At 45.7% G+C, this 26,398-nt stretch overlaps 1 protein-coding gene across 4 annotated transcripts in view; it reads left to right on the forward strand.

Annotated features, from left to right (window-relative positions):
* The window catches only part of LOC310839379 (polycystin-1-like), a gene marked incomplete at its 3' end in the record, with an annotated part of 61,991 nt that overhangs the window by 26,064 nt on the left and 9,529 nt on the right, over positions 1-26,398 (forward strand). For 3 of the 4 annotated variants that reach the window (XR_014561481.1, XM_083727914.1, XM_083727913.1), the window contains exons 17-36: positions 677-4,344; positions 4,939-5,094; positions 5,971-6,108; positions 6,219-6,501; positions 6,893-7,124; positions 8,570-8,729; positions 9,271-9,411; positions 10,873-11,014; positions 12,066-12,671; positions 12,875-13,034; positions 14,557-14,815; positions 16,123-16,318; positions 16,536-16,703; positions 18,878-19,021; positions 20,807-21,017; positions 22,407-22,530; positions 22,825-22,974; positions 23,788-23,846; positions 24,413-24,627; positions 25,258-25,372. Coding sequence is in view for 3 of the 4 variants with exons in the window: in XM_083727914.1 (XP_083584040.1) it covers positions 677-4,344; positions 4,939-5,094; positions 5,971-6,108; positions 6,219-6,501; positions 6,893-7,124; positions 8,570-8,729; positions 9,271-9,411; positions 10,873-11,014; positions 12,066-12,671; positions 12,875-13,034; positions 14,557-14,815; positions 16,123-16,318; positions 16,536-16,703; positions 18,878-19,021; positions 20,807-21,017; positions 22,407-22,530; positions 22,825-22,974; positions 23,788-23,846; positions 24,413-24,627; positions 25,258-25,372 (7,327 nt within the window). Of the gene's footprint in view, positions 1-676; positions 4,345-4,938; positions 5,095-5,970; positions 6,109-6,218; positions 6,502-6,892; positions 7,125-8,569; positions 8,730-9,270; positions 9,412-10,872; positions 11,015-12,065; positions 12,672-12,874; positions 13,035-14,556; positions 14,816-16,122; positions 16,319-16,535; positions 16,704-18,877; positions 19,022-20,806; positions 21,018-22,406; positions 22,531-22,824; positions 22,975-23,787; positions 23,847-24,390; positions 24,628-25,257; positions 25,373-26,398 lie in introns of those variants that run through there. The other variant, XM_083727915.1, reaches the window with a different exon arrangement.

Genomic DNA, 26,398 nt, shown 5'->3' on the forward strand with positions numbered 1-26,398 from the left:
TCCCTGAAATGAAGAGGAGGAGAATAGATGGGTGAGAAGATAGCAGCTGAGAGAGCTATGGGGAGAAAGGTTAAAAATGGTGTGGGAAAATAGGTGCCAGGATAGGCTGACTAAGAACCAGCAGGCTGAAATCTAGGAAACCAGAAGAGAACAGGTGAGGCAACAGCATCATAGGAGACTGAGACGAAGACAGGAACACGCATATGGGAAGGGAAGCAAAGCTAATGAGGTGCATTGTAAAGTGAGGAAGGAGCTTTCCTGCTGTGTGGCAGCCGTGGGGAACCTGAGGCCCCTGCACTTAAATTGGCTGTCACCTGCCAATCACTTCAATCTACCTCAACAGCTTTTGGGTTTTTCTGGGGTTAGATTTATGCACATTTTACATATCTTACATTCTGTTACCCCTTACAGAAAGACAGAATATGAATCTGATAATTAACAGTTTAAATAGCCAATGCTAGTCAAACTCAAGAGTAGACCCATTGATGTTAATGGACCTATAAGTCATGTCCATTCATTTCAATGGGTCTGTTCTGCGTATGACTAACATTAGGCACAACCTGTATTTTAATTAACACATAAAGCAGAAACCTAGCTATGAGCAATAAATTGAAAACATCCAGCTTCTGAAAAATTACCACTCCTGAGTGATACGTGCTAATTGTTATTTCTGTAGGTGACTACACTGTCAGAGCTGAAGCCCTCAACAAGTATGAGCAAGTTCACCAAATGGCCAGAGTCTGTGCTGTCGTTCCCATAACCCTGGTGACCATACTGTCCAGTCCAGCTTCTCCATTGGTTAAAGAGATTACACGATTTGAGGCCTTGGTTTCTCCTTCCCTCTATGGCATATGGTATTCCTGGAACTTCGGCGATGGGTCACCTGTACAGGAGGGGCAAAATTCTACTGTGTGCTATTTCTTTGAAAAGGCCGGGATTTATAATGTGACCCTAAGAGTCAATAACAATCTCAGTGACATAACATCATGGGCATTGGTGTCTGTCAGGGAAGGAATTATGGGCCTGCACATAGTGTGCAGTGGGCCCAGTGACCTCGGTTCAGTCACAGTTGTCAATGCCACAGTTACCTCTGGCACAGATGTCAGGTGGTCTTTCGACATGGGAGATGGATCCATCTACAGAAATCTGTCACACGGTGTTGTTTCTCACATTTTTGCTGCTGAAGGAAAATACACAATAACAGTGACAGTTCACAGTGCTGCGGCCTATACTGAGGCATCCACCATAGCCAACATTTACAAACTGCGTATTAGCAGCATCCTGGCTCCTAGTTGTCTCTCCAGTGGGGAGCTGACCCGGTTCCAAGCTTTTGTGACAGGGCCAGTTAAAGGGGTTATGTTCTGCTGGGATTTCCAAGATGGCTGCCCTCCCACTGTTCGTCATGGAGACCCCACGGTCCTTCACAGCTACATGGCAGCTGGGAATTACCAGGTGAATCTGACTGTCTATGGCACAATGAGCAGTGCTTCCCGTCAACTAGCCGTTTGTGTAGAGGACAAAATCAGCTCAGTTAAGCTATTGGCTCCAATGTCTGCTGTAGCCTTAGAGGAACCGCTTTCCTTCTTGGCTGAAGTAGATCCAGGACCCGACCCTCAGCACCAGTACAGGTACCACTGGGATTTTGGCATCGGTGAAGACCCAGTGCCTTCCAAAACTCCAGAAATCACATTTGTGTACTTGGAGGCTGGGTTGTATATGGTAACTGTGACTGTGTGGAACATGGTCAGCCAACAAAACGCCTCGGTAAATATCACAGCTCAGCAGGCCATTAATACCATCTCCATTCACCATAGTGGTGAAACGGGCATCTTTCTAGCTGTGGGCACTCCCTACAACTTCGTGGCTGAAGTCAGCTGGGACACTACAGCCGCATTTCAGTGGGACTTTGGAGATGCCTCACCTCATCAGGTGGGTCAAAGAGCCCCCCACACCTATAAAAAAGCAGGAGATTTTACCATCGTGGTGGTGGGTGAGAATCTGGTCAGTCACAGGACAGCGACACTCACCATGACGGTGCTTACTCCAGTCAAGCTGTTGACTCTACATGCTGAGCAACCAGTGAGCGAGGCAGGGCAGGAAGTCACCTTCAGATCTTCTTTAGCTGCAGGGGATCGTGTTCGCTATCGCTGGGCTGTTGGTGAAAGAACTGGATTCCAAGAGGGAGCAGCCATTTTCACTCACACTTTCCCCACTCTTGGCACCTTTGTGGTGTTTGCCGTAGCTGAGAATGCTGTGAGCATAGAGAAGGCAAACGTCACTGTAGAGGTCCAGGAAAGAGTCCAAGGGGTGCAAATCCACAGTGAACATGTAGTGCAGGACAAGTATGTGGCCGTTGCGGAAGCCTTCTCTCTCTCCAGCGAGGTTGCTCAGGGCTCCAATGTCACCTTCCATTGGGCAGCTTTGAAAGGAAAGCATCTGCTGTTTACTTCTGAAGGACAGTTGTTCTTATTCTGCCCCAATACAAGTGGGGAGCTCCTGGTGGAGGTGAAGGCTGGGAATGCACTGGGTGAAGTCACCACCAGCCTTACCTTGGAAGTCTTGGAGAGAGTTCATGGTGTGAAGGTTCAGTCGGCCACTGATAATGTTGCAGTAGGAAAGCCAGTGAACCTGAACATTTCTGTGGTGTCAGGAACAGATCTCCTTTATCAGTGGAAGGTGCAGGAGGACGCACAGCTGCTGCTTACCACCACACCTTCCCTTTCACACATCTATAACACCCTAGGCTCCAAGCTTGTCTTTGTCACAGTCTACAATGCCCTGGGATCCAGCAATGGCTCCACAGAACTCAGAGTGCAGGAACCTGTTTCTGGGGCAAATTTCAGCGTGGCAGGAATCATGCAGCCCTTCTTCCTGAAGTCAGGCACCTCAGTAGAGCTTCTGGGCATGGTGGATGCAGGATCTGACCTTGCATGGGAATGGCAGCTACAGAGGGGGGAAGAGGAGAAGCTGATCCTCTCCCGTGAGCAGAACATCTCTCACAGATTTGAGCAGTTCGGAGACTATGGAGTGTTTCTGCGGGTCTGGAATGACATTAGCGAGAGTACAGCTCTGGGTGCCATCTCTGTCCAAGTCCCTGTGGCTGGACTGGCTGTGACAGTGGACAAGAGGACAGTGTGCACAGATGATGAGGTTACTTTTACACTGTGTGTGTTGAAGGGCTCGCGAGTGACCTTTGCCCTCTACTTCCCCTCACTGGGGATTCACGTGGATAACCCTGCGGGGATCTTCCACTTTTCTTTTCCAGTGAAAGCCTATCACCAGGTGCTGGCATCTGCTTACAACAATGTTAGTAATCAGACAGATATTATCATGGTGAAGGTCTTAGAGAAGGTGAAGGGGCTGCATCTCTTAGATGATTGCCCACCCATTCTGGAAGCCAACAAAGAACTTACACTCCGAGCAGCCGTGCAAGCTGGAGAGAACGTTGCTTTTTCCTGGACATTTCGGCTCCCTGGGCTGCCCGACTATAATGTCACAGGCCAGCAGGTGACATATACCCCCTCTGGCAAAGACAATTTAACCATTCTGATTGAGGCCACCAATGCTTTCTGTGCAGACACTCTCTTGGTGGTAAGAACGTTAGAGATGCCAGTAGTGACTGTTGACCTGTCCAGCAATGGCACCAGGACATTTGTCAATCAAACCGTGACATTTGACTTGATGGTGGTTGGTGGCAGCAACCTTCACATGGGGTGGAATTTTGGGGACTCGCCCAAAACCTTCACCAGTGAAGGAGATCAGAGAGTATTTCACAAATATCGCCAAGCTGGTGATTTCTTGGTAGAAGTGAGAGTCTACAACAACATCAGTTTTGTCTTGGCCCAGTCAAAAGTAACTGTGCAGCAGCTGCTCTGTGAAAGCCCTACTCTGAAGCTGGTTGAGCCTCTCTCTGTGATCTCCAAATCTTACACCACCTACTTTGAGGCTGATGTGGACTTGAAACAATGCACAGCCTACCGGGCGTTGTATCGGTGGGAGATATTTCGCAGCTGCAACTGTGATACTCTGTCCAAGACCGATGCAGTCTTGTTACCGCATGTAGATGTGCTAACCCCTCGCCTTGTGCTCCCCAAGCTCTCCCTGGACGTTGGTCCTCACTGCCTGCTTTTCACTATCTCTCTGGAGAACACACCCTTGGCCCGGATGGCTTGCAGCAACTTGACTGTGCTTTCCAGCAAGCTAGTTCCAGTCATCCAAGGAGGATCCTGGAGGAGAGGGACAGCCAAAATGGATCTGGTTCTAGATGGAAGCAAGTCATATGACCCTGATGTGGAGAAGGGTGGAAACTCCTCTCTGGCATACCACTGGGACTGTCAACTGGAGGTAAGAAAAGGACCTGGAATGGCACCAATAAGACACATTGTTTAGATCAGGGTTTCCCAAACTAGGGTCTCCAGCTGTTTTTGAAGTACAATTTCCACCATCCCTGACACTGCTAGCTAGGGATGATGCGAGTTGTAGTCCAAAAAGTTTGGGAAACCCTGGTGCTGATTAACTAATGAGAAGCATAACCTGAAAAGGTGGTTTTCCTTTACATGAAGGCTTTAATGCAGGGGTGGTGAAACAGGATTCTGCTGGAGGGCCAAATCCAGAAGCGACTGATTCCCCAGAGGCCACTTTGACAGGTGGGAGGATCACCTGCCATCACACGTTGCTTGGTGATTCAAACTTTGCAGCCATGGCTTGAATTCAACACTTTGTGAATTTGGTGTCTCTCTATGTCAAATTCTGTCAAATTCAGAAGGCACCAAATTTCCAGCAGCTGGAAATGAAGAAACAACAGTGCACTTGGAGTATGCTCCCAGTTCATTTTGCATTTGGAGCTATGGCTTTACCTACCCCTCCAGCCTCAATTTCAGCATCAGAGCAGAAATAGTTAATGCAAAAGGCCCTTAACTGAACTTCTCTCTGCCACAGGCACCTAATGTGTCCACAACTTTATGTGGCTTCCCTGCTATGGCAGGCCTGGACAGAGTGATTGTCCCACACACTATGCTGAATCCAGGAGCAACTTACCACTTCAACCTTACTGTGAGGAAGCCTGGTAAAGATCCTGCTTGGGTGACACAGACGGTGAGCTTGGCTTTCTTACCTTCTCTAGTCTCACGTTGCCACTCTGACTTCCCCACATATAAATTGACAGACAGACAGACACGGTGAACATGTAGTGCAGGACAAGTATGTGGCAGTCGCTGATGGTTGCTTATAGGGAGTCCTTTTGAAGAGTTTGCTGAGGGGAAAATGCTCCTAAAAGTGAAACGTTTTACCCCCTGCATAAAAATGCCTTGTAGTCAAAACACTTCCTCTGGAAAGAAAGAAAGAAAGAAAGAAAGAAAGAAAGAAAGAAAGAAAGAAAGAAAGAAAGAAAGAAAGTTCTGCTTAAAAACAGAGCTTTTTCTTTCTTTCCACAGAACACCCTCTGAATGCAAGCCGCTCCATACAGCCCCCTCAGCTGCACTAGGGAGTTCCTGAAGGGGAGTGATTCCTCCCTGCTGACTTGGACAGTTAGTTCCTGTCTTCTTGTATCAAAGACATAGATCAAAGACTGCCTTGTTGAATGACCTCTTCTTTTCTTTTTGACAAAGAAACACAATGTACGTAGGGATGCCAAATGGCAAGGAAAGCACCAAGCCCTGGAATAACGCTCAAATGCACATATGCTTGCTATGAAGCTGGCAAGCCCAGTCGAGACCAAATGTTAGGATTTAGCACTCAGGGACAAGTGCAGTATGGGCAAACCCCCTAGACACACTACTGGCTTTTGTCCACACTCTGATGGACCCTTCACCACAGTTCTGCTACATTGCCTGGGAGAGGTCCAAGGGACTCCTCCATTGCTGGACATCTTGCTCCTCTTCTGTAGGGTCGCGTTGCTCCATTTGTACCCACTAGCCTGCTGTGTCTTGATTTGGGGCTGACTTTAATATTGACTCGGGTGTCCGCTGGCAGGTTTCGATCGCATCTAGCCAGATCCTGCCTGTGACCCTGGAGTGCCGTTCCTGCAGTGCTTTGTCAAGCTACGAGGTCAGCAGCAGCATCCATGTCACGCTGTCTGGACGGTGCGAAAGCTGCGACAACGGAACGCTGGTGAGATGTTCTTTTCTGATTCCAGGGCTATAGAGCAGCAGGGTTTTAGTTGCTCTTAAAAAGAGGCGCCATTCTGATGTATCGTGATCTGTGCTGTCTGGCCCTTGCAGTACAGCTGGAGAGCTCGGAGTTCTGATGGCCAGCCTTTGACCTTGGACAATGTGACCACTTCTACTGGGGACTCCAACCGGGACCTGGTGATCAGGCAGGGAGTCCTGCAGGATGGAGTGAACTACACTTTCACCGTTTTGGTCACTCAGCCTAGAGGACAGCTGCAGGGAGAAGCTGGCATCACCCTCACCCCAAACCACCCACCCAGGGGAGGGCTCTGCATTCTGAGACCAGAAAACAATATCTACATCTTGGAGACACCAGTTAGATTTCAGTGCATGGGTAAGTAACGCAACAAGATTTCCCCAGTGGGGATCTCAGTGCCGTTAAAGAACTGGAACAGCTGCAACTCAAGGAGCTGTCCTTTGGAAGCTGTTTGAGCTCCACTTTTGTGGAAGCTGCAGGCAGGGAGGGCAGTCTTGTCATTTAGGCTCCGTAGGTACCTGGGTTATGTGTAATTTTGCCTGCCAGACCACTAGACAGTAATTTATGTATATGTGTGTGAGTATAGACATAGACTAGCATTGCATGGGATTCGTTCATGGCTCAGGCATATACAGCTGTGTTGGAGCCAGATTGATTCATATTCTCATGTGACCAAGCTGAAGTGATGTATACCTTTACACCTCCTCCATCAGATATCCTTCTGCATCTCCTGCTCTGACTCTTTCAGGTTGGATGGATGAGGACAGCAGCCCAACGCAGCAGCAGCAGCTGATCTACACCCTGACTGCCAAAATGTGCTCCCCTCACAGCAGCCATTGTTGGCACTCCTGCCTATATCGAGGGGTCAAGTCTGCCTTCAGCGTCTTCTTGCCCTCAGGCGCTCTTGGCACCCAAACCAGCGTCAACATCCTAGTTGAGCTGGAAGACTCACGGGGAGCAAAGACCTTGGCATTGAACCAGTAAATGTGGGACCTCCTTGGGATGGGCCGAGCAGGAGATCTCTGTGCCTTGTACTTCCAGGGACTCAGGAAGAAAAAAAGAACAGGCAGGAGAAGACAGCATGCTGTGCTGTGCTGTGCTGTGCTGTGCTGTGCTGTGCTGTGCTGTGCTGTGCTGCTGTCCTAGCAGTGGAATCAGTGCCACTTGCCAGGACAGTATGGGGGGAGGTTGGCAAGGCCTGGGCTGCGTTGATGCGCAAACAGAGCTAATCTGGCATTCCCTCCAGCACACCCACACAGCCCTAACCTTGCTAACATCCGCCCCCTGTACTGTTCTAGGAAATGGCAGTGATGCTGCTGTCAAGATGGAGGCAGCACAGCACTGCCACTGGCAGACAGCGTTGCTTTTGCAATACTTATTTCTACCTGGAGAAAGATTAAAGCTGCAGTCATTGTGTTACTTCCTTGAGGTCAGTTCTGTACTTGATTATGAGGTTACTATGGCATTCAGAGGGATGCGGGTAGCGCTGTGGGTTACACCACAGAGCCTAGGGCTTGCCGATCAGAAGGTTGGTGGTTTGAATCCCCGCGACGGGGTGAGCTCCAGCTGCTTGGTCCCTGCTCCTGCCAACCTAGCAGTTTGAAAGCACGTCAAAGTGCAAGTAGATAAATAGGTACCGCTCCAGCGGGAAGGTAAACGGCATTTCCGTGCACTGCTCTGGTTCACCAGAAGGGGCTTAGTCATGCTGGCCACATGATCTGGAAGCTGTACGCCGGCTCCCTCGGCCAATAAAACGAGATGAGTGCCGCAACCCCAGACTCAGTCACAACTGGACCTAATGGTCAGGGGTGTCGGGAATTCAAGCCCATATCAGGAGAAACTGGCAACAATCCCAGGCACCCGGCTTGATTCCCTGTTGACCTCTCTGGCTGCATTCCCCAGCAAGCGCAGGCTAGGTCTCGATCAGCGATTCTTCTCCAACGTGGGAAGAACACCCCCCCTCTTTCCTGCCCCCCCTGGCAGGGGAAAGAGATAGACAGAAACGTAGTTACATGCTTTTATTTCTGTCTTTGCAGCGTTACAAAAAACATGACTGCTCTCTTCAAACTCCAGCAGTGACGTGACAAACACTTCCTGTACTTCCAGGACAGGAACAAACGGAAGAGCTCATATTACACTCTGAGCTAATTCCGGTGCTTCGCACTGTGAATTGACTGTTCCTCTGTTTCCCACGGGCAGTCCCAACATTCCCATCATGTTTACTTCTCAAGCTAGGACTTTGCAGCAGCATTGCTTCAATATCGTAACAAGGGGTCCCTTTACCTTTACGGCATTCAGTACTTGAGGATGGTAGCAAAACCTTTCTAAGTGTGGCTTGCACGGGCAGGGAGGAGGGAGGGATGCTTGCAAAGTATGTTTGCACTTACAAAGTGTATTTGCAAATTCTGTCCGCTCTCCCTTTCAGAACCCTGACTCTCACCATGCCTGAACTCCCTTCAGGATTCAACACCATAACCAGCTGGTTGAAGAAGAAGAGCCAGTCGGAGCTGTGGGGTGTAGTCCAGCAAGGAAACCCACAGGAGGTGATTCCCTACTCCTTGGCTCTCATAAGCCTCCTGAATCACGTAAGCACTTGCTGGTGGGGGAGAACGCTTTATATCTGCGTACAGGTTAACAATGCCTGCACACCCAGGAACTTGAGATTCTCAAGGGAGGCCCTGCTCACGGTCCCATCCACAGCTAGGATCTGTTGTGCAGAGTTAGGAAAAAGGGTGCTCTCCACCGTGACACCCCAGTTTTGGCACTCCCTCCGTTTGCACTTGCCTGTTTATTTGTTAACACTTAGGTGCCAGCCGAAGACACACACACCTTAGCTTTGCGGGGATGGAGTGAACTTGGCGCCCGACAGTGAATGAGGTTGTGATATGGAAATTGGCTGGCGTGTTGTTTTTTGTATCTTCACTGTCGATTGAATTATTCAAGTTTTGTCAGGCCATGTTCTACTTTGCCCTGATATCCTTTGGGGAGGAAAGGTGATACACAAATATAATAATAAAAAGCACTTTAAAAAATACGTATCATCCCCATTTGGGCAGGTTTTCTTTTTCTTTTTGGCAGTATTCTGTTCCAGCAGAGGTGATTTGGCCACATGTGGTTTTTTTCCAGGACTTTGGAAGAGGGTATAGCATGAAGGAGCTGAGGGACCGCATCTCCATCCGCAGCAATGTCACAGCAGCTCTGGCCTCCCTGAATATCTCCAGTGTGAAGGATGTTGCTCAGCTTAGTGCTGCACTGAGGGCTTGTGTGGTAGGACTCCTCCAGTAGATGTTTTGTCATTGCTCTGTTGGAGTCAAAGAAGGTGTTGCAATGATGGCCCACAATATTTGGGACCCTGTGACAGAAAATCCAAATGGCAGTAAATATAACAATAAGCTGACTAGTGCTATTTGCTGTCCTTTCATAGTAATCCCTTCCCCAAGAAATCTGTGCTGGAGCTAGTGATATAAAAGGATCTGTTGGTTTCCCAATCTTAAATTCAGGTTTTTCACAGTGTTTTGTGATATATCCCCAAATCCTGCAGAAAGTGATGCGTGATAATTCCTCTGTTATCTTAGGGTCTCAGCCACACTTCTGCTTGCCCCATGCCTAGAAAGCATGAGGCCGAGTGGTTTTCTGCTTGACCCCCTCATTTCCCAGGAAAACCCCGCTCTTTAGCTCTAAATTAGAAAATAGAGTCATAGAATTGTAGAGTTGGAAGGGTCCACCAGACTCTCCTAGTCCCTGGAATCTTTTGCCCAACGTGGGGCCCGAACCTACAACCTTGTGAGTCTTACGCTTTACTGACTGAGCTATCCCACCTGACAATTGCTGTTTGCTCCAGCTGAGGGCTAAAGTGTGGATTTCCCCAGAGGAAAATAGAGAGGCAAGAGGCAGTCCGGATTAGCCCTTAGTGTGAATTTCTCCCAATAAACATGTTTATATATGTAGTTTTGACTGTGGACATTTTTGCAAGATGCATTTCCTAATTTAATGCAGTTTCATATCTTGTTTTCAGAGACATATTCATGTTTATGTACACTTTCCCCATAGATATCCGTTTTTGGAAACACTCTTTGGAGAAGTGCATCACAAAATTTGGAGAACTGAATTTTGGATATTTGTGTTTCAGTTTGCATATTGTTCTAGAAAGTGTGGATTTGATGGACTCAGCTTTAAATGCTGAATTTCTCCTTCCTCCCTCCTGCGCTAGCTAAAGCTGAGCTGTTAGTTTTGACATGCCATTGCCCATCTCAGGAGCTTTCTCTCTTTCCTTAAGCAGAAGAGAAAAAATTATCACTCAGAGTAAGAGCAACCATCTGCCTCCCGCAGCATCTTATCTTTCTTGGTTCTCGCCAGTGCTGCCATTCTGCTCATGCAGCAGACTTCTGCTTGTGCAATGCAACTTCTCCCCTCTTCTCCTCTCACTTGCACACCTGCACATATGTACACATTGACACACACCCAGCTGGAGGACCAGAGCAGATTTCGCGAGCAGAGAAAGAGAGGAAGGGGAAGTCCCATGGGATACAACCCCGTTTGTAAGATGCCTAGAGCCTTATTGATCTATTTATTTTAGTATGCAACAAACAAACAAATCATTCTGAGTGATGGAAGGAAACTAATGGGGTCTGGGGGAGCTGGAGGCTCACTTGATGTGTCCTTTCAAAGAGAACAATTGTGCGTTTGGGCAATCAGTGAAGAAGTCCTCTTTCCCCCCTGCAACACCAGGCATTCCCAGAAGAACTCAGCCTTGGATCTCGTACCCAAATGCTGGAAGCTGCCAAGAGAATGATCCAAGTTATCCACAGCGAGACAAAAGAAGGTCACGAAACCCCCGCCTCCACTGGCAACAGCATCTTGGCAATCCTGGGTAGGCAACAAAGGGCAGACGACTGCCATAACTACAGGGGCAGCACTTGGGCTGTATTGGAGCTGTGATTCAATCTCTGTCTCCACTCCTGCCCCTGGTCCTCCCCTTTCTAGCCCTGCAGCCAACAGAAGCAAAACAACTTGCTGTCTTCCTTTTATTTAGATTTTTTAAATGGCACCACAAACCTAAAGGACTAGGGTGGGTATTGTAGGTTATAAAACTTCAGGTCAAGCTACATTATACCCATGGCCTGTCTTCCCCTCTACTCATCAAATTGTTCATAATAGGGCAGAAGGGAAAAAAGTGGACAGAACTTCTCCCATGGCTTCCTTTTATCCTTTGCCTTTGTTCTCATGCTGCCCCTTAAAGAAAGGATATGAATCTGTTTTCCGTATCAATGCCAAGGGCTGACTCCAAAAAGTCAAATACCTAAGTCGTATCATTACATTACATAGCAACAGTGAACAATGGCCATGACACCCATGCTAAGCAAAGGTCTCTTGCAGACCATATGCTTATGGATTTCTGGGAGCTACTTAAAGAATTCTGGCCTTTTTTGTTTTCCTTATTTTTTATTATTACTTAAGTGCAGTTGGTATGAAGGAAAAGCTACCTTTCCTGGCAGATTTGTCAGAGAAGACTGTTATGTACTGAGTTGAACAGGATTCAGAATGCAGCAGTCTGATTGGTCCACAGGAGCCACCCAATCCAGCTCCAGGTGGAAGTGAATCCGCAACCTGATTGGCTTACAGGAGAATCCTGGAATTAGCCAATCACGTGGGGCCCATTGTGTAAATAATGTATATAAAGCAGACATTCTGGGGGAACTTCCATTCTTCCTCACCACTATGAGCTGAATAAAGAGCATGAAATCCACTCTCGACTCCAAGTATATTTCAAGACACAATGAAAACCTACTGTGAGTGGGCCCTTCTCTCAGGTCATTAAGCAAACATAATCCCTTGAAGGGAGATTGTGAAAACAGGTATAGGAGTGAGCGGCTATAAAGGACTGCATCTCTTAATACTGTATGTCATCATGTTGCTCCTAGGAATAATGTTAACTACTGAAGACACGAGACTGCACATGGTGGCAAATGACCGCGTGTCGAAGGAACCAACCCTCAGGAATTGGGTCTCCTCGGCTTTCAATCTCACTCGTGCTCTGATGAGGTCCTTGATGAAGTCCCGAGTGCTGAATGAGGAGACTCTGTCGCTCTCCGTCTCCAATATCCGCGTTCAGGGGAAAAGGGCGGATGCCAGCAATTTGCTGTGCACGATCCCCTCTGCGGAGTGCCTCTTCTCTGTGCCCAGGACGCTTGCCAAACAGCTGGCAGAAAGCCAGGAGGTGGTGCAGGTCACAATGGACCTTGCCATCAACCCCTTCCCTTTCAACTACTACACCAACTCTGCCATTTCCACCCGCCTTGCACTTCTGGAGTTCACCACTCCAGCAGGAGCGCCGATCTCAGTTGCCAACCTGCCTAAGGAGAGAGCCATCAGCCTGCGATTACCTGCTGGACAGCAGAAGCTGCAAGACTTGCCCCAAGCACTATTGGTCATCCCACCGGGAGACTCTGTTAACTTCACTGTGAAAGTTGCATCAGGCAGCAATGTGACAGGGACACATGTCCATGTCAGTTTCACTGTGATGGAGGGTAAGTGTGGCAGCGAAAAGTGGGAGGGGAATAGTGGAGAATGGTAAGTGAGACTCAGGAATTTCTTACACAAAGTCCTTATACTCCATTGGTGAGCAGCAATGTGGTACTTCCTCTTCCAAACCTGTTTTATCTCTCCTTTCATACTTAATTTTCTCTAGCTCATGCAAGTGGACTGAAACAATCCTATCCTTTCTTCCCAGGCTTTGGTTTCAGCCAGGAGAAGGTTCCCTCCCTTTATCTTTACGGACATAATTCTCCATCTCCCAATGAGTTCCACTACACCTTGAAGGAGGAAATTGCCTTTTCTAATGGTCTGGAGGAAAACCGCAATAGGGACGTCACCCTCTTAATTTCTCCTCTGTAAGTGTTGTTTGCCTATCCAGACACCCCTTTTCTCTCTCAGATTCTCTAATAATAATAATAATAATAATAATAATAATAATAATAATATTTTATTTATACCCCGCCCTTCCTGGTTCAAAAACTGGGCTCAGGGTGGAAAACAACAAATGTAAAACACTTAATTATAAAAGCGGCATAAAATACAGTATAAAAACATGAGTAACAATAAAAATCAGAAATCAATTAAATAATCCCCAGGGCTAGCTGGCTGAATTGGTCCTACTTGGGCCAGCGAGGAGGTCAGGGGAGAATTAGCTGTGGGGTCTCAGAGTGGGTGATCTTCATAAAAGGGGAGGGGGAGGGAAGAAAAGGGAAATAAAAGATCAGGCTGAATTCAAATTAAAGGCCAGGCGGAATAGCTCTGTCTTACAGGCCCGACAGAAGGAGGTTAAATCCTGAAGGGCCCTAGTCTCATGGGACAGAGCATTCCACCAGGTCGGAGCCATCACTGAAAAGGCTCTGCCCCTGGTGGAGGATAGTGTGACTTCCTTAGGGCCCGGGACCTCTAAACTATGGTTACTCATGGACCTAGCATGTCTGACCCTGAGGCTGTTCCCATTCCCAATTCCTTGAGCTGCTGTCACTGTTGAACCCTCGAGCCAAAGTGGGGAGACTGGACAAATGGCCATCCTCAAGTTAAAATTGAAAGCTGTTAATACTTGCCAGGACCAACTATTTCCACTGATTTTAGAAGGACCTGTGAGTGGGCTGGGAAGCCTCCTTTGTACTTGTTCATACAAAGAGAAAATAAGTCAGACTGAACCCTGGCCTGGCAGAACAGTTCTGTCTTGCAGGCCCTGCGAAAAGATGTCAAATCTCCTTGCGGCCCTGGTCTCTTGTGAGAGAGCATTCCACCAGGCCAGGGCCACGACCGAAAAGGCCCTGGCTCTGGTCAAGGTCAGTCTAATCTCCCTGGGCCTCGGGATCTTCAGGGTGTTGTTATTTGTAGACTGTAAGGTCCTCCATGGGGAATACCAGAAGAGGCCGTCCCGTAGGTACGAGGGTCCTAGGCCGTATAGGGCTTTAAAGGTTAAAAGCAGCACTTTAAACCTGATCCTGTAATTGTATTTCAGTTCAACAAGTGCTTTGATAAAATACATATTTTGTTATGTGCAAATGGCTTTAGATACCTATTAGGTCCATAAATTACCATATAGCCTATCTTCAACACAAAAAAACAGCGACAATTTGTTGTTGACAAAGGACAGCTGGGCATATAAAAGACCCCATTACCTTCAGTAGCTTAGGGCTTCATCAAACCTAAATCTGGTCCTGCTTCTGAGCAGATACTTGTCTCATATCGAGCATTCAAAGTACATGAAAGCATGTTCTCCTTGGGGCAGTGCTCCTTGTCCCCTCTGATCAAAACTGCAGAGATTATTTACATTCCCTGTAGTGTTAGTTAATCCAGAGGTAGCTACAGATACTTCACTGTTATGCCCTTTTGCTAATTTTGTGGCTGTCGACCTCTTCCATCCAGTCACCATCTCACTGCGACTCATCAGGAATACTACATCAACATCACCAGTCGCTTCTGCCATTCCCCCGTCCGTGCCAGCGTCTCTGTTTTTGCCAGCCTTTGCCAGTACTTCCATTTTCCCAGCATGCAGTGGAGTGCAGATGGAGTGACCCCAACAGCTGCCACCAGCCCCAAGGAGATTGTCTGCCTGACGGAGCATCTCACTGTCTTTGGGGGTAGCCTCTTTGTGCCTCTTCACAGTGTTGTCTTCTTGCCTCCGGTAAGAACTTCCTTTTCAGTTTGGCATGCAGAGGGGAGATGAGTGGGCAAGACTCCCATCAGTCGGTGGGCAACATCTTGTTAACATTGATCTCCTTGAGATATGCATGGCCCTAATGGGGAGGATATTCCAGGCCTGTGCTACTTGGGATCCTCCTCACTGAATATCAGGCTCCAGCCATGTATAGAGAGACCCACCAAATGCTGTTTTGGCAGTCCCAGGCAAGCAAGCCAAAATGCCCAGGATTTTATATATTCTTTACTCGTGGTACTACCTGTGGTGCTACTACCTGTGGTACCCGTGAGCTACCACCTGTGGCTGGTATGAGTTGTGTGCGCATCACAAGCTGTTTAATCAGTTTTCCCAAAACACAACAAACTTCAGGTGTCAAGCATGAAGTGACGTAACATCCATTAGGATGACCAATGAAGCACACTAATCCAAAGAAAGAATTAAATAAAACACCTGCAGGATACATTTAATAATAATAATAATAATAATAATAATAATAATAATAATAATAATAAAAAATTGTGGAGCTTGGAAGATCAAACATATGTGCAGCCTATTAGAGTAGCAGAAAACAAACAGTTACGTTGTGGCTTTTGTGGCCTGATATATTGTAATGCATGGTCCACAATGACTTGGAAACAGAAAGCCTTGTCTCCTTTAGAGTATGGGTAAGAAGCATTATCTGCTTGGCTTTAATGTGAGATCAGCCAAGCAAGGGATGGCTTGGGGAGGGGGGGGGGAGGATGGTGCGGTGCATTTCACTCCTGTTGAATTGCGTGGTGTGTAAACCATGTAGAGATTTGTTTAAATGTGAGTGGTATATTAAGTGCCCAAATATATAAATAAAGATCTATGCAGAACTGGCTAAACTGACATACAAACTTTGAGATAAGGACAACTGTGACTTCAAAGAATAATGAAACTATCTAAAAAGACAACAAAATGAACTGGACTCCTTTGCAGGTTTTGAATAAACCTACACAAATGTATTGATGGTTAATATAGTAGATAGATAATATAAGGATTTATACAATATTACAGTATGCAGAGAACAATATGTATTGAGAAATCAGAAAGAGGAACTGAGAGAAGTCTTGGGGGGGGAGGGAGGGTTCATTGGGGAGGTGGGGGGAAGGGGAAAAATAATGAATATGATATGTTTTGATATGTTGAAATTGTGTGTGTGTGTGTGTGTATAGCAGAGAACCACAGTTTCTCCACTGGTTGGTTAACCTGGAGCCTTCCCCTCCTCCCCCGCTATGCACACCAATCCCAGTCTGCTTTATTTCTTTCAGAGGAAGCATTCCTGGCAGAGTCCCTTGGCACTGATCACTTGCACCGTCCTTTTCTCCATTTACCTGGGGATAGCATTGATATCCCACAAGCTGGACGACATTGACATCACTCGGGTAGGGATCATCCCTCGGTGTGGTCAGCCTGGACGGTACAAGTACTGGCTGATAGTGAAGACAGGCTGGAAAAGAGGCTCAGGTATGGATGGGAAGAGTCAGGGTATTGTTCTGACAGCCCGTTTCACCACTGAACATGCTTCCGTACTCGCCCTTTCCCCTGGTATTTGCACCTTCCACTCAATCCTGAGAAATTTGTTTGTCTTTAAGGTGCTACGAGACCCTTTGTTGTAAAGAGCTAATGATTCACAGGAGTTTAATTTAACATTACCTTCCGCTATCCTGCGCCTCTTTTGAAGGTACCACAGCCCATATAGGGATCCGATTATATGGGCTGAACAAAAGCGGCTCTCGCCACCTGGACAAGGGCTGGGCCTTCCAGAGAAACAGCCAGGATATTTTCCAAATAGAAACGGATGCAAACCTAGGAGAGATTTGGAAGATCCACGTCTGGCACGATAACACAGGTATGACTTGACAATCAATGCTCTTTTTGTGCTTTTAAATTTTTAAAATACATTTATGTTCTACCTTTCCTCGTAGGAGTTCAGGGAAAATGTACATGATTCCCCTGCCTCCCATTTCACCCTTAGGTTAAGAGATAGTGGTTAGGTCTCCCCAGTTCTCATCCAACACTCTAACCCAGGGGTCAGCAATCTTTTTCAGCAGGGCAGGACTATATTTTGAAAAAAAAAAAATGAACTAATTCCTATGCCCCACAAATAACCTAGAGGTGCATTTTTGATGAGAACCTGCTCGCCATCCGTAAATAATCAGTCTCACACCAAGATGGGTTGCAGAAATCCGGCCGCAGCTCTCTCTCGAAGCTGCTGCAGCCCCAACCTTTATTGTGTGCCGAAGAAAAGATACAAATTCAAGGAGAAAACTTTGCCTCAGCTAGCAGATAAGGGCCATCGCACTAGACCACATAGACGATCAGGCTATGTTACGTGGACCAGTCATTTGGGACAGCACGAGCTATTCACGCGTTGATCATGCTCCAAGGATGCTTTTAGCTATGAAATCACCCTGCAATAATAAGAACTTTGCTCATGCTCTTATGTACAAGCAATCATTTCCCCACACATTTTAAATAAAAACACACATTCTACTCATGTAAAAACACCAGGCAGGCCCCACAAATAACCCAGAGATGCATTATAAATAAAAGAATACAGCCATACCTCATGTTACATTTGCTTCAGCTTGCGCATTTTCAGGTTGTGTTCCGCGGCGACCTGCAAGTACCGAAAACTGTTACTTCCGGGTTTCACCGCTTGCGTATGCACAGATGCGCAAAAATGACATCATGCACGTGCGCAGACGCGGGTTGTGTTCTTTTCAAGTTGCGAACGGGCCTCAGGAATGGATCCCGTTTGCAGCCAGAGGTACCACTGTACATTCTACTCATGTAAAAACATGCTGATTCCCGGACCGTCTGCGGGCCAGATTTAGAAGGTGTTTGGGCCAGATCCAGCCCCCGGGCCTTAGTTTGCCTACCCATGATCTAACCACTACATTACACTGCAGAGCAAAAAGCAAGGTGCCCACAGTCCAGAAAGCCCAGTCTTGGAATTTGCTATGGACAGCAGAATTTCTAGGTAGCCAGGTACCTTTGAGTATTCACAAGCAGGTTGTGATGGTGTTGGCTTTCCCTGGTTATTTGTCCCTGAGTCTGGCATTCTGCTTCATGTAATGATTCAGCATAAGACTGCATGCACACCATAAATTTAAAGCAAACTTGAAGCACATGACTTCCCCCAAAGAATCCTGGGAATTTTGTTTGCTAAAAGTGCTGGGAATTGCAGCTCCTTGAGGGATAAACTCACAGGATTCTGTGGAGGAAGTCATGTGCTTTAAATGAATGGTGTCTATGCAGCCTGATAGCCCTTAATAGATCTTCCTTCCATGAATTTGTTAAGTTTAGTTTCCATCATCAAATGTTGTAGTATTGCTTGCCATAAACTGATGACACTATAGCCAAGTTCACACAATGCTCTAACCCAGTGGTTCTCAAAAGGTGGGGCAGGAGAAGACCACAAATGGGGCAGGAAGATTCAAGGACAATCAAAGAAACATTTAAACATTTCTGTATAGTGTAGTATCAAATAATTTTATTTATTTGCAGAATATGGATAGATCTCTTCAAAATGAGAGCAAGAGCGTCAAGTGATACTGAGGATACTAGCTGTGTTTTGAAATGTATTTCTTATCAATAAACAATTCAGTGTGGCACAAGCAAATTTATATTAAAGTGTGACCCAGAGAAATAAGTCTGAGAACCACTGTGCTAAGCCAAGCTGTGTGAACATAAAGGACCCCAGAGAGGAGCTCACAATTACTATGTTCTTCCCTGTTCCCTTCAGCCGCTGCGCTGTGCTATGCCAAAGTTTGGCTTGGTGTGGTTTCTGAACCAGGACTCGGTATTAAGTTCTTTCCTCCTTAACTGCAAACTAAATCCAAAAAAAAAAAAAAAACCCCAATCAAAAGGGATCAGGGAGGAGCAAAGTTCCTGGGAGCCCATCTCTGGGCACCCACCCATTTGTGTGGTCCGGTGCCCCCTGTTGCCACAGTCCTGAACAGTTGTCATTTAGCTAGTTGTTTGGAGGTTGTTTGCTTCACCATCTTTCTTTATGACCAGGTCTGGACCCCTCTTGGTACCTGCAGCACGTTATTGTATGGGACAAGCAGACAGACAATATGTACTTCTTCCTAGTGGAGGACTGGCTGTCTGTGGAAAATGAAAAGAATGAGGGAATGGTGGAAAAAGAGGTCCTTGCAGCATGTGAGTTGATAGCCTGTGGGAATAGCTTCCTGAGCACTGCAGTTTTCATAGGTATTGGTAACCACGGGACTAGAAAATTGGCTGGGTAGTTCAAACCAGTATGGGATATCAAGTCTCTGGTATCCTACATTAGTCCACCCTTCTTGGCCCTCGTTTATTTATTTCATAAAATTTATACACCGCTTGATTATAAAAAAAAGAACCCTCAAAGCAGTTTACAAAAACAGTTGCCATTTCCAGAGCAAAGTACTATACAGTTGTACCTTGGAAGTCTAACAGAATCCATTCTGGAAGTCCGTTCAACTTCCAAAACATTTGGAAACCAAAGCGCAGCTTCTGATAGGCTACAGGAAGGTCCTGCAGCCAATCGGAAACCCCGTTGAACATGCGGCTTCCAAAAATAGTTCACAAACCAAAACATTTACTTCCGACTTGCGATGTTTGGGAGCCAAAACATTCGAGAACTAAGCTGTTCGAAAACCAAGGTACGACTGTAGTGATGAGTTGACATAGCGTACATCTTGCCTTGAACACCGGGCAGTTTCTTAATATTAAGACCAGCATCAGCACCCTCGAGCAGCTGCTGAGACCACCCACTCTCTTGGCTGCAGCTGGTCTGAGAATCATTGCACCATTGAGGGGGATTGTGGGTAATTTAGATGGTTGGTGGATTCCCAGAGTCTGCCACTGCTAACAGGTAAGCCTAACAGGGCAGAGACCAATCATGGGAGCCAACCATGTGGGCAGCTTGCCCCCATCCCGTTTTAAAGCCAAATCTGTTTTGACGCACACACTAATTTTCTTCTTTGTCTGAACTACTTTCTTGGAGCGCTTTCTCATTCACTTTACTTCCTCATTCTCTTTTTTTAAAATAATTTTTTTATTAGATTTTCCACAATGATAACATAAACCACAAAGCAAAATGATACACAAAAACAAAAAAAGAAAAAGAAAGGGGGGGAGGGAACAATAAACAGATAAACAATAACAACAAACTTAATTCTTCACAAATCCAACCTTTTAAACATCTTGGTTGACTTCCTCAAATCCCTCCCTTCTGAGTTTCCTTGTAATTAAATTACTTCCTCTTTCTCAGTCTGTTGCATCTATTCATCAATCACATGGTGACTTGTGGCCTCTTTATCGCTAGACCTCAGCCTGCCTCAGAAGCTATTCTTGTCCCTAGAGCCTGGGTGGGGGCTTTAATCCCAGCCAAACTTTCCTTTCCCTCACAAAATAAAAAAAAAATGTGGGTTTTGCGGAACTGGAATGTTTTTATTATTATTTGTGTTTTTATTGTTTATTAATTTTGTTGGTCACTTTATACAAAAGGGGGGACTCTTAAAATGATTTAACAGGATAAAATGCTGCAGATAAAACAATTAAAACTGGAAAAGTTAAAACAATGAATGCAAAAATACACAAAATGCTCATCCAATAACATATTAATAAGGACAAGTCCTAACCAATCCATTAAAGGATGGGCACCACCATAGGGGCCTATTTAATTACCAAAGGCCTGAGTAAATGAAAAAGTTTTGGGGGGGGATGTTTCTGTGAAAAACACTGTGACATTTTGCATGATATTCTTCAATTTTTCATATATGAAAAGTTTTGTGCACCACTGACAAGGCAACAGGTGCCCAAAATTATTGACAAGTCCAGTAGTTAAATAATTATGACAGTGGTGATGCTGGCTAGAGGAAATAAGGATGGTTCAGCATGAAGAGATGCTGTCGGCAGCAACTAGGAGGCAGTGAATTTCGTTTCTGTTATTGTTTACAGGTCCACAGGAACTGAGATGCTTTTCCCGAATTTTCCCTGCACAGATGCACCTTGGGTTTTCCGACTGGCACATCTGGCTTTCTGTTTGGAGCCGTCCTCCTAACAGCCGCTTTACCCGGGTACAGAGGCTCACTTGCTGCCTGCTCATGGTTCAGCTCTTCCTAGCTACGTGCGCCGTATGGTATGGTGCAGTTGGAGTTAAGGGCCACAGGTGAGCATATCGGGGAGCAAGGGAGGGAATGCGCAACAGGTGCAAGCAGAAAGGAAGGATGAGCTCAGTGGAATGACACACCATCCATTTAAAACACATGACTCTCTCTTCCCCCCAAATCATGGGGTGGGGGATGGCCTCGGCCCATTATACTTGAAGGAGCGTCTCCACCCCCATTGTTCTGCCCCACACTGAGTTCCAGCGCCGAGGGCCTTCTGGCGGTTCCCTCACTGGGGGAAGTGAAGTTACAGGGAACTAGGCAGAGGGCCTTCTCGGTAGTGGCACCCGTCCTCTGGAAAGCCCTCCCACCAGATGTCAAAGAAATTAACAACTATATGACTTTTAGAAGACATCTGAAGGACCTTAAATTAGTCCTTAGTTTAAGGACTATCTTAATAAATATTACAAGATTAAAGAATGTTAGATTGACATGGACTTAAAAATATTGGTTTTCAGAGACATTAGGGTAAGAAAAGGAATGGAATTAGTAAAAAACCTTTGGGAAATAAGGGAATGGAGTTGCTGATGGGATAATGAAACTAGAATACAAAACGGTGAGGTATGAGGAAGTCGGGGAAATAAGGTTGAGAAAATAAGTTTTGAAATTATACTTGTTGTTTTTTGTTTGTGTTTGTTTTCATTGTAGTTGTTTTGTACTTGTATGTTTTTATTGGAAAATTTAATAAATATTACTTAAAAATATATATATATGAAGGAATCCCTGTTTAGGGAAGCTTTTACTATTCGATGAATTATTGTATTTTAGTACAGTGGTACCTCGGGTTACAGACACCTAGGTTACAGATGCTTCAGGTTACAGACTTCACTAACCCAGAAATAGTACCTCGGGTTAATAACTTTGCTTCAGGATGAGAACAGAAATCGCACGGTGGTGGTATGACAGCAGCAGGAGGCCCCATTAGCTAAAGTGGTACCTCAGGTTAAGAACAGTTTCAGGTTAAGAACGGACCTCCAGAACGAATTAAGTTCTTAACCCGAGGTACCAGTGTATTTTGTTGGAATCTGCCCAGAGTGGCTGGGGAAACCCAGCCAGATGGGCAGGGTATAAATAATAAATTGTTGTTGTTGTTGTTGTTGTTAGACCTATGGCCAAAGAGCTCGAAGAGCTACAGTTCCCAGCATCTTAACAAACTACAGTTCCCAGGATGCCTGGGGGAGAGGAGAGTGAGATGCTTTAGCTGTATTGTTATAATCAGATGGCTCCTTTCGAGCTCTGACCATCTGATGCATGGATATCATGTTTGTGTGTGTGGTCTAAAAACTGTGCCCTCAGAAAGGAGTCCACATAAAATATGACACTATTCAGATCATTGCTCACTTACTCTAGGTTCTGGCTAAATGGCTAAATCTACATTTCCCCCCCTGCAGCTATCCTGTTGGAAGACAGATTTCTTTGACTGCAGAGAGCATTGTGGTTGGAATAACTGCAGCAGTCGTGGTTTACCCAATACAACTACTCTTCAGTTTTCTCTTCCGGAAAACACGCAGTAAGGTACCTCCTTCAATCATAAAGGCAACACGGAGAGAAAGCTAACCAGGAACCGAGGAAGGAAAGCCACAAAAACAGACATAACTGATAAGAATAGGAATAATACAAATGCTATAGAGTCATAGAGATGGAAGGGACCGCTGAGTCATGAATCGTTTCCTTTACATTGTGAAATGAATTAGAAATTGCCAAGCAAGTGCTGAGTGGAGCACCAGCCTTCCAAGTGGGTGGCAGCAGGACAAGGGCCCCACTGAATGTTTGGTTAGGGTGCGTGAACATGTCCCCTCTGTCCAACAGATTGTAATAGAAGATCCTGACCCGCCTGCTCAGGACTGCCAGACTGTGGAGATGGATGTGTCTCTTGACTGCTCTAACTTGGGTAGCTCCTCCTTCTTATCTGTCCCTGGAAGAATGGAGTCCATTGTGGATATGGGTTCTGTTGGCAGTGTGAGTAGAGCTATTCTGTGGGCCTCATAGTGGCAATAGAAAGAATTTCCACAGTGCTGAACTTGCATGAGATCCTGTAACCAACCAGCAACCTCCCCAGGCTTGAGCTATTGTTTTAAAAAGCATTTATAACAATATATAATGTTCAAAGTGCTGTGCATATATTATCTTGATTGTCTTTACAAGAACCCTGTGAGGTCGTTTGATTGCTTGTTTCTTATCATCATCATCAACATCATCATCACCCCCATGTTGCAAATGCAGGAGCTGAGTCTGAGAAACTGTGGCTTACCTAAGACCAGCTAGTGAGCTTGTAGTTGAGGAGAGGTTTGGATTTCCTGGTTTAAACTCCCGCCTCCTCATCCCACTGCAAGGAATTTGGCTACCAAGGATATCTAGAGGACATATTGCATTTTCAAAGCTGCTGCTTCTTCTTTTTTTTACAAAATAAAATTCTTTGTTGTGATGCCTTTGTCAGCCACTTCCATCTTAAAAGAGCTGCTTTGCTGGAATAAATTCTTCAGGTCGTGTGATACATTTGCAGGAGTAAAGAAAAACAGTATCCACCTTTATTTTATGTTCTACATAACTATAAAAGGTGGTGCCCTGTCATCTATTTCATCTAGTCACCCTCAGTTTGACTTCCGTTCAATATGACATAGTAGCAGAGAGATTAGTTTACTTATATACCCTGAATGGTAATTGGGATGAAGGTTCCTTTGAGGTTTACATTTCTTGGTTTTATGTGGCATCCATACTTGGTATTTCCCTCCCATTTGACCATTTTTATTTGTTTTATTTTGTCCTTTACAGGAATCCCTCTTTAGTAGAAAGCCAGTTTCCAACCAGAAGAACTTCATAGGCAACGACAGGTATTGTTACAATACTGCATGGCAATAGCAAAAATAGCAAGGGAGAATGACAGTTTCACCTTGGTCCTAGAAACAGCTCTCCCATGATGTTGCTTCATCTCATGTGGGTGGGTGCGCACACATTGGGACAAAGCATATAATAAATCTCACATTTAGTTTGGCCCTTAGTGGTGAGTTAGCCACAAAACAACCCTGAGAAATTATGACTTTGCTTACAGCTATCCAGCAACCTTCTTAGTTGAGTGGAACCTTGGGTTTTTGCTGGCGTATCCAATCACTTAGCTATAGTAGCATCCTGGCTTTGGTAGGTTTGTCTGAGCAGACTCTTGAGGCACCAGAATCTTTTCTCACCCTAGAACACCCTTCCCTAACCCAGTTCCTACCGATTATGTTGGTTGCTGGCTCTCTCATCAGCCCCAGCCAGAAGAGGCAATTGTCAGGGATGTGAAAGTCTGTTTCAGATTATGTAGCTACAGTTGAAGCATCCTCAACTAGTTAAACAAGGTGTGAGCTTCCTACTGGCCAAGGTTCTGACCTTATTCAGGTGCCTTTTCAAAAATCTGCAGGGCTGCCAATGAATGGCCTTCATGCAACAGCATCTTTGATATTCCTGACCTTTTGAACTCTGACCCCCTGATGAATGGAAGTCGGATTCTCAAGAGGAAGAAGGCAATGACAAAGTTGGGAATTGACTCCATGTCCAGTTCTGATGATGACCCCCTGTCCTTTTCATTCAGAGATTCTGAGGACAGTAGGAGGTCGAGCTGCGGCCATCACTCTGGTAATCTCCTACCACATTTTCCCTACTATGTCTCCCTTGCACTCAATCTCTCTCACACATAGATTTGCTCCTGTTTATGAGTAAAAGTTTGGCAGTGGTAAAAAAATGAACCAAACCTAGGCTGCAGTCCTAAGTAATACTCACTAGGGGAGTAGGTCCCACTGAACACAGCAGGGCTCGCTGTTGAGTAAACATGTGTAGGATTGCACTTCATCCTTCTACTGATAAATGTGGGTCAATCATAAGTGAAAGCAATTTCTAGCTGGTTTAGGGTACACTTGTTTGTTTGCTTTTTATGCTATTTTGATTCTGAAAAGGAACTTTGAAAGTTGGCCTCCCTCATAATGAGTTACTTCTTCCTCTATACATAAAAATGTAAGGCTGTCATCACGCAGACCCCCCCCCATTGGAGGATTTGTAATGAAAAAGGTGGTTAGTAGTTGTACTGTGCGGTAGGAGGAATGGACATAGGGATGAAGGTGGAAAGTGGGGTGCAAAGCAGGGCTGCAAAATAGGTGAGAGAATTGGCTTCAGAAATGGGGTTGGGAAGGTGAAAAGGAAGCTTAGCTGCATGAAGGCTTAGCAGTAGGGCCTACTTTATAACTTCAGTTTTTCTTATTGTCCCCACAGCGGAAGGTTTGCTCAACTGTGCTGTTGACAGAACTCAGGAGAACATCTCTGACTGTGTCACATCTGACAGTGGCCGGTTTTCACCTCAAGTTGAAGCAGATCTCATCTATGATGGGTATGTTGCCTGGTCTGCTGCTGCCTTGAGCAGCCATTCAACTCAAGAGATGGGGGCTCGCAGGGGCGGAGGGAACAAGGCCTTTAAGAAAGTAAATGGATGGACAGCCCAAACTCATAATAATTAATACCTCGATCAATTGAGTTATACACATAAATATAGTCATTCATTCTCATTTGGGTGTATTTTGGTTAATGGAAGCAGACAAATATGTGGTGAAAGTGGTTTGAGGCATTGCTTCTCGAGGCAGAGAGGCTGCGTTCAAACTGATTCTGCTGCACTTAGATTGCATGTAACTGCACCCCAAGCACAGTGTATCTCAAAGTGAGGTCTGAACAAGCTAAGCCTGATTATTATTATTATTAAAAAATAATATATTTAAAGTATTATTATATATTTATTTATACCACCAAATAAAAACCACCAAAACAAGAAAATAATAATTAAACAACAGGGAAACATTGATAGAATTGTTTTTGTTTAGTCGTTTAGTTGTGTCCGACTCTTCGTGACCCCATGGACCAGAGCACGCCAGGCACTTCTGTCTTCCACTGCCTCCCGCAGTTTGGTCAAACTCATGCTGGTAGCTTCAAGAACACTGTCCTACCATCTCGTCCTCTGTCGTCCCCTTCTCCTTGTGCCTTCCATCTTTCCCAACATCAGGGTATTTTCCAGGAAGTCTTCTCTTCTCATGAGGTGGCCAAAGTATTGGAGCCTCAGCTTCACGATCTGATCGTTTATAGAATTAAAACTCTATATATCATTATTATATTATATTATATTATATTATATTATATTATATTACACATATTATTCGACCCTAAGTTCAGACTCATCCTGGTGCAATAGCAGCAAGCCTGCATTAGCCTGAAAATTAGACATGTCTGTGCCAGCCTAGCCTGCACAGGGCTGTGAGCTGCCTGTAGCCCCCCCCCCCTTCTGAAATGGCTCCTATGTGTTGTTGTACCTTCCCTGGTGGTTGGGACACATCCTTTGCCTCTAATTCTGGCACATTCTTCTTTTGTT

The sequence above is a fragment of the Podarcis gaigeae genome (assembly GCF_964106915.1).
Source record: "Podarcis gaigeae genome assembly, chromosome: 2".
In the NCBI taxonomy this organism is placed as follows: domain Eukaryota; kingdom Metazoa; phylum Chordata; class Lepidosauria; order Squamata; family Lacertidae; genus Podarcis; species Podarcis gaigeae.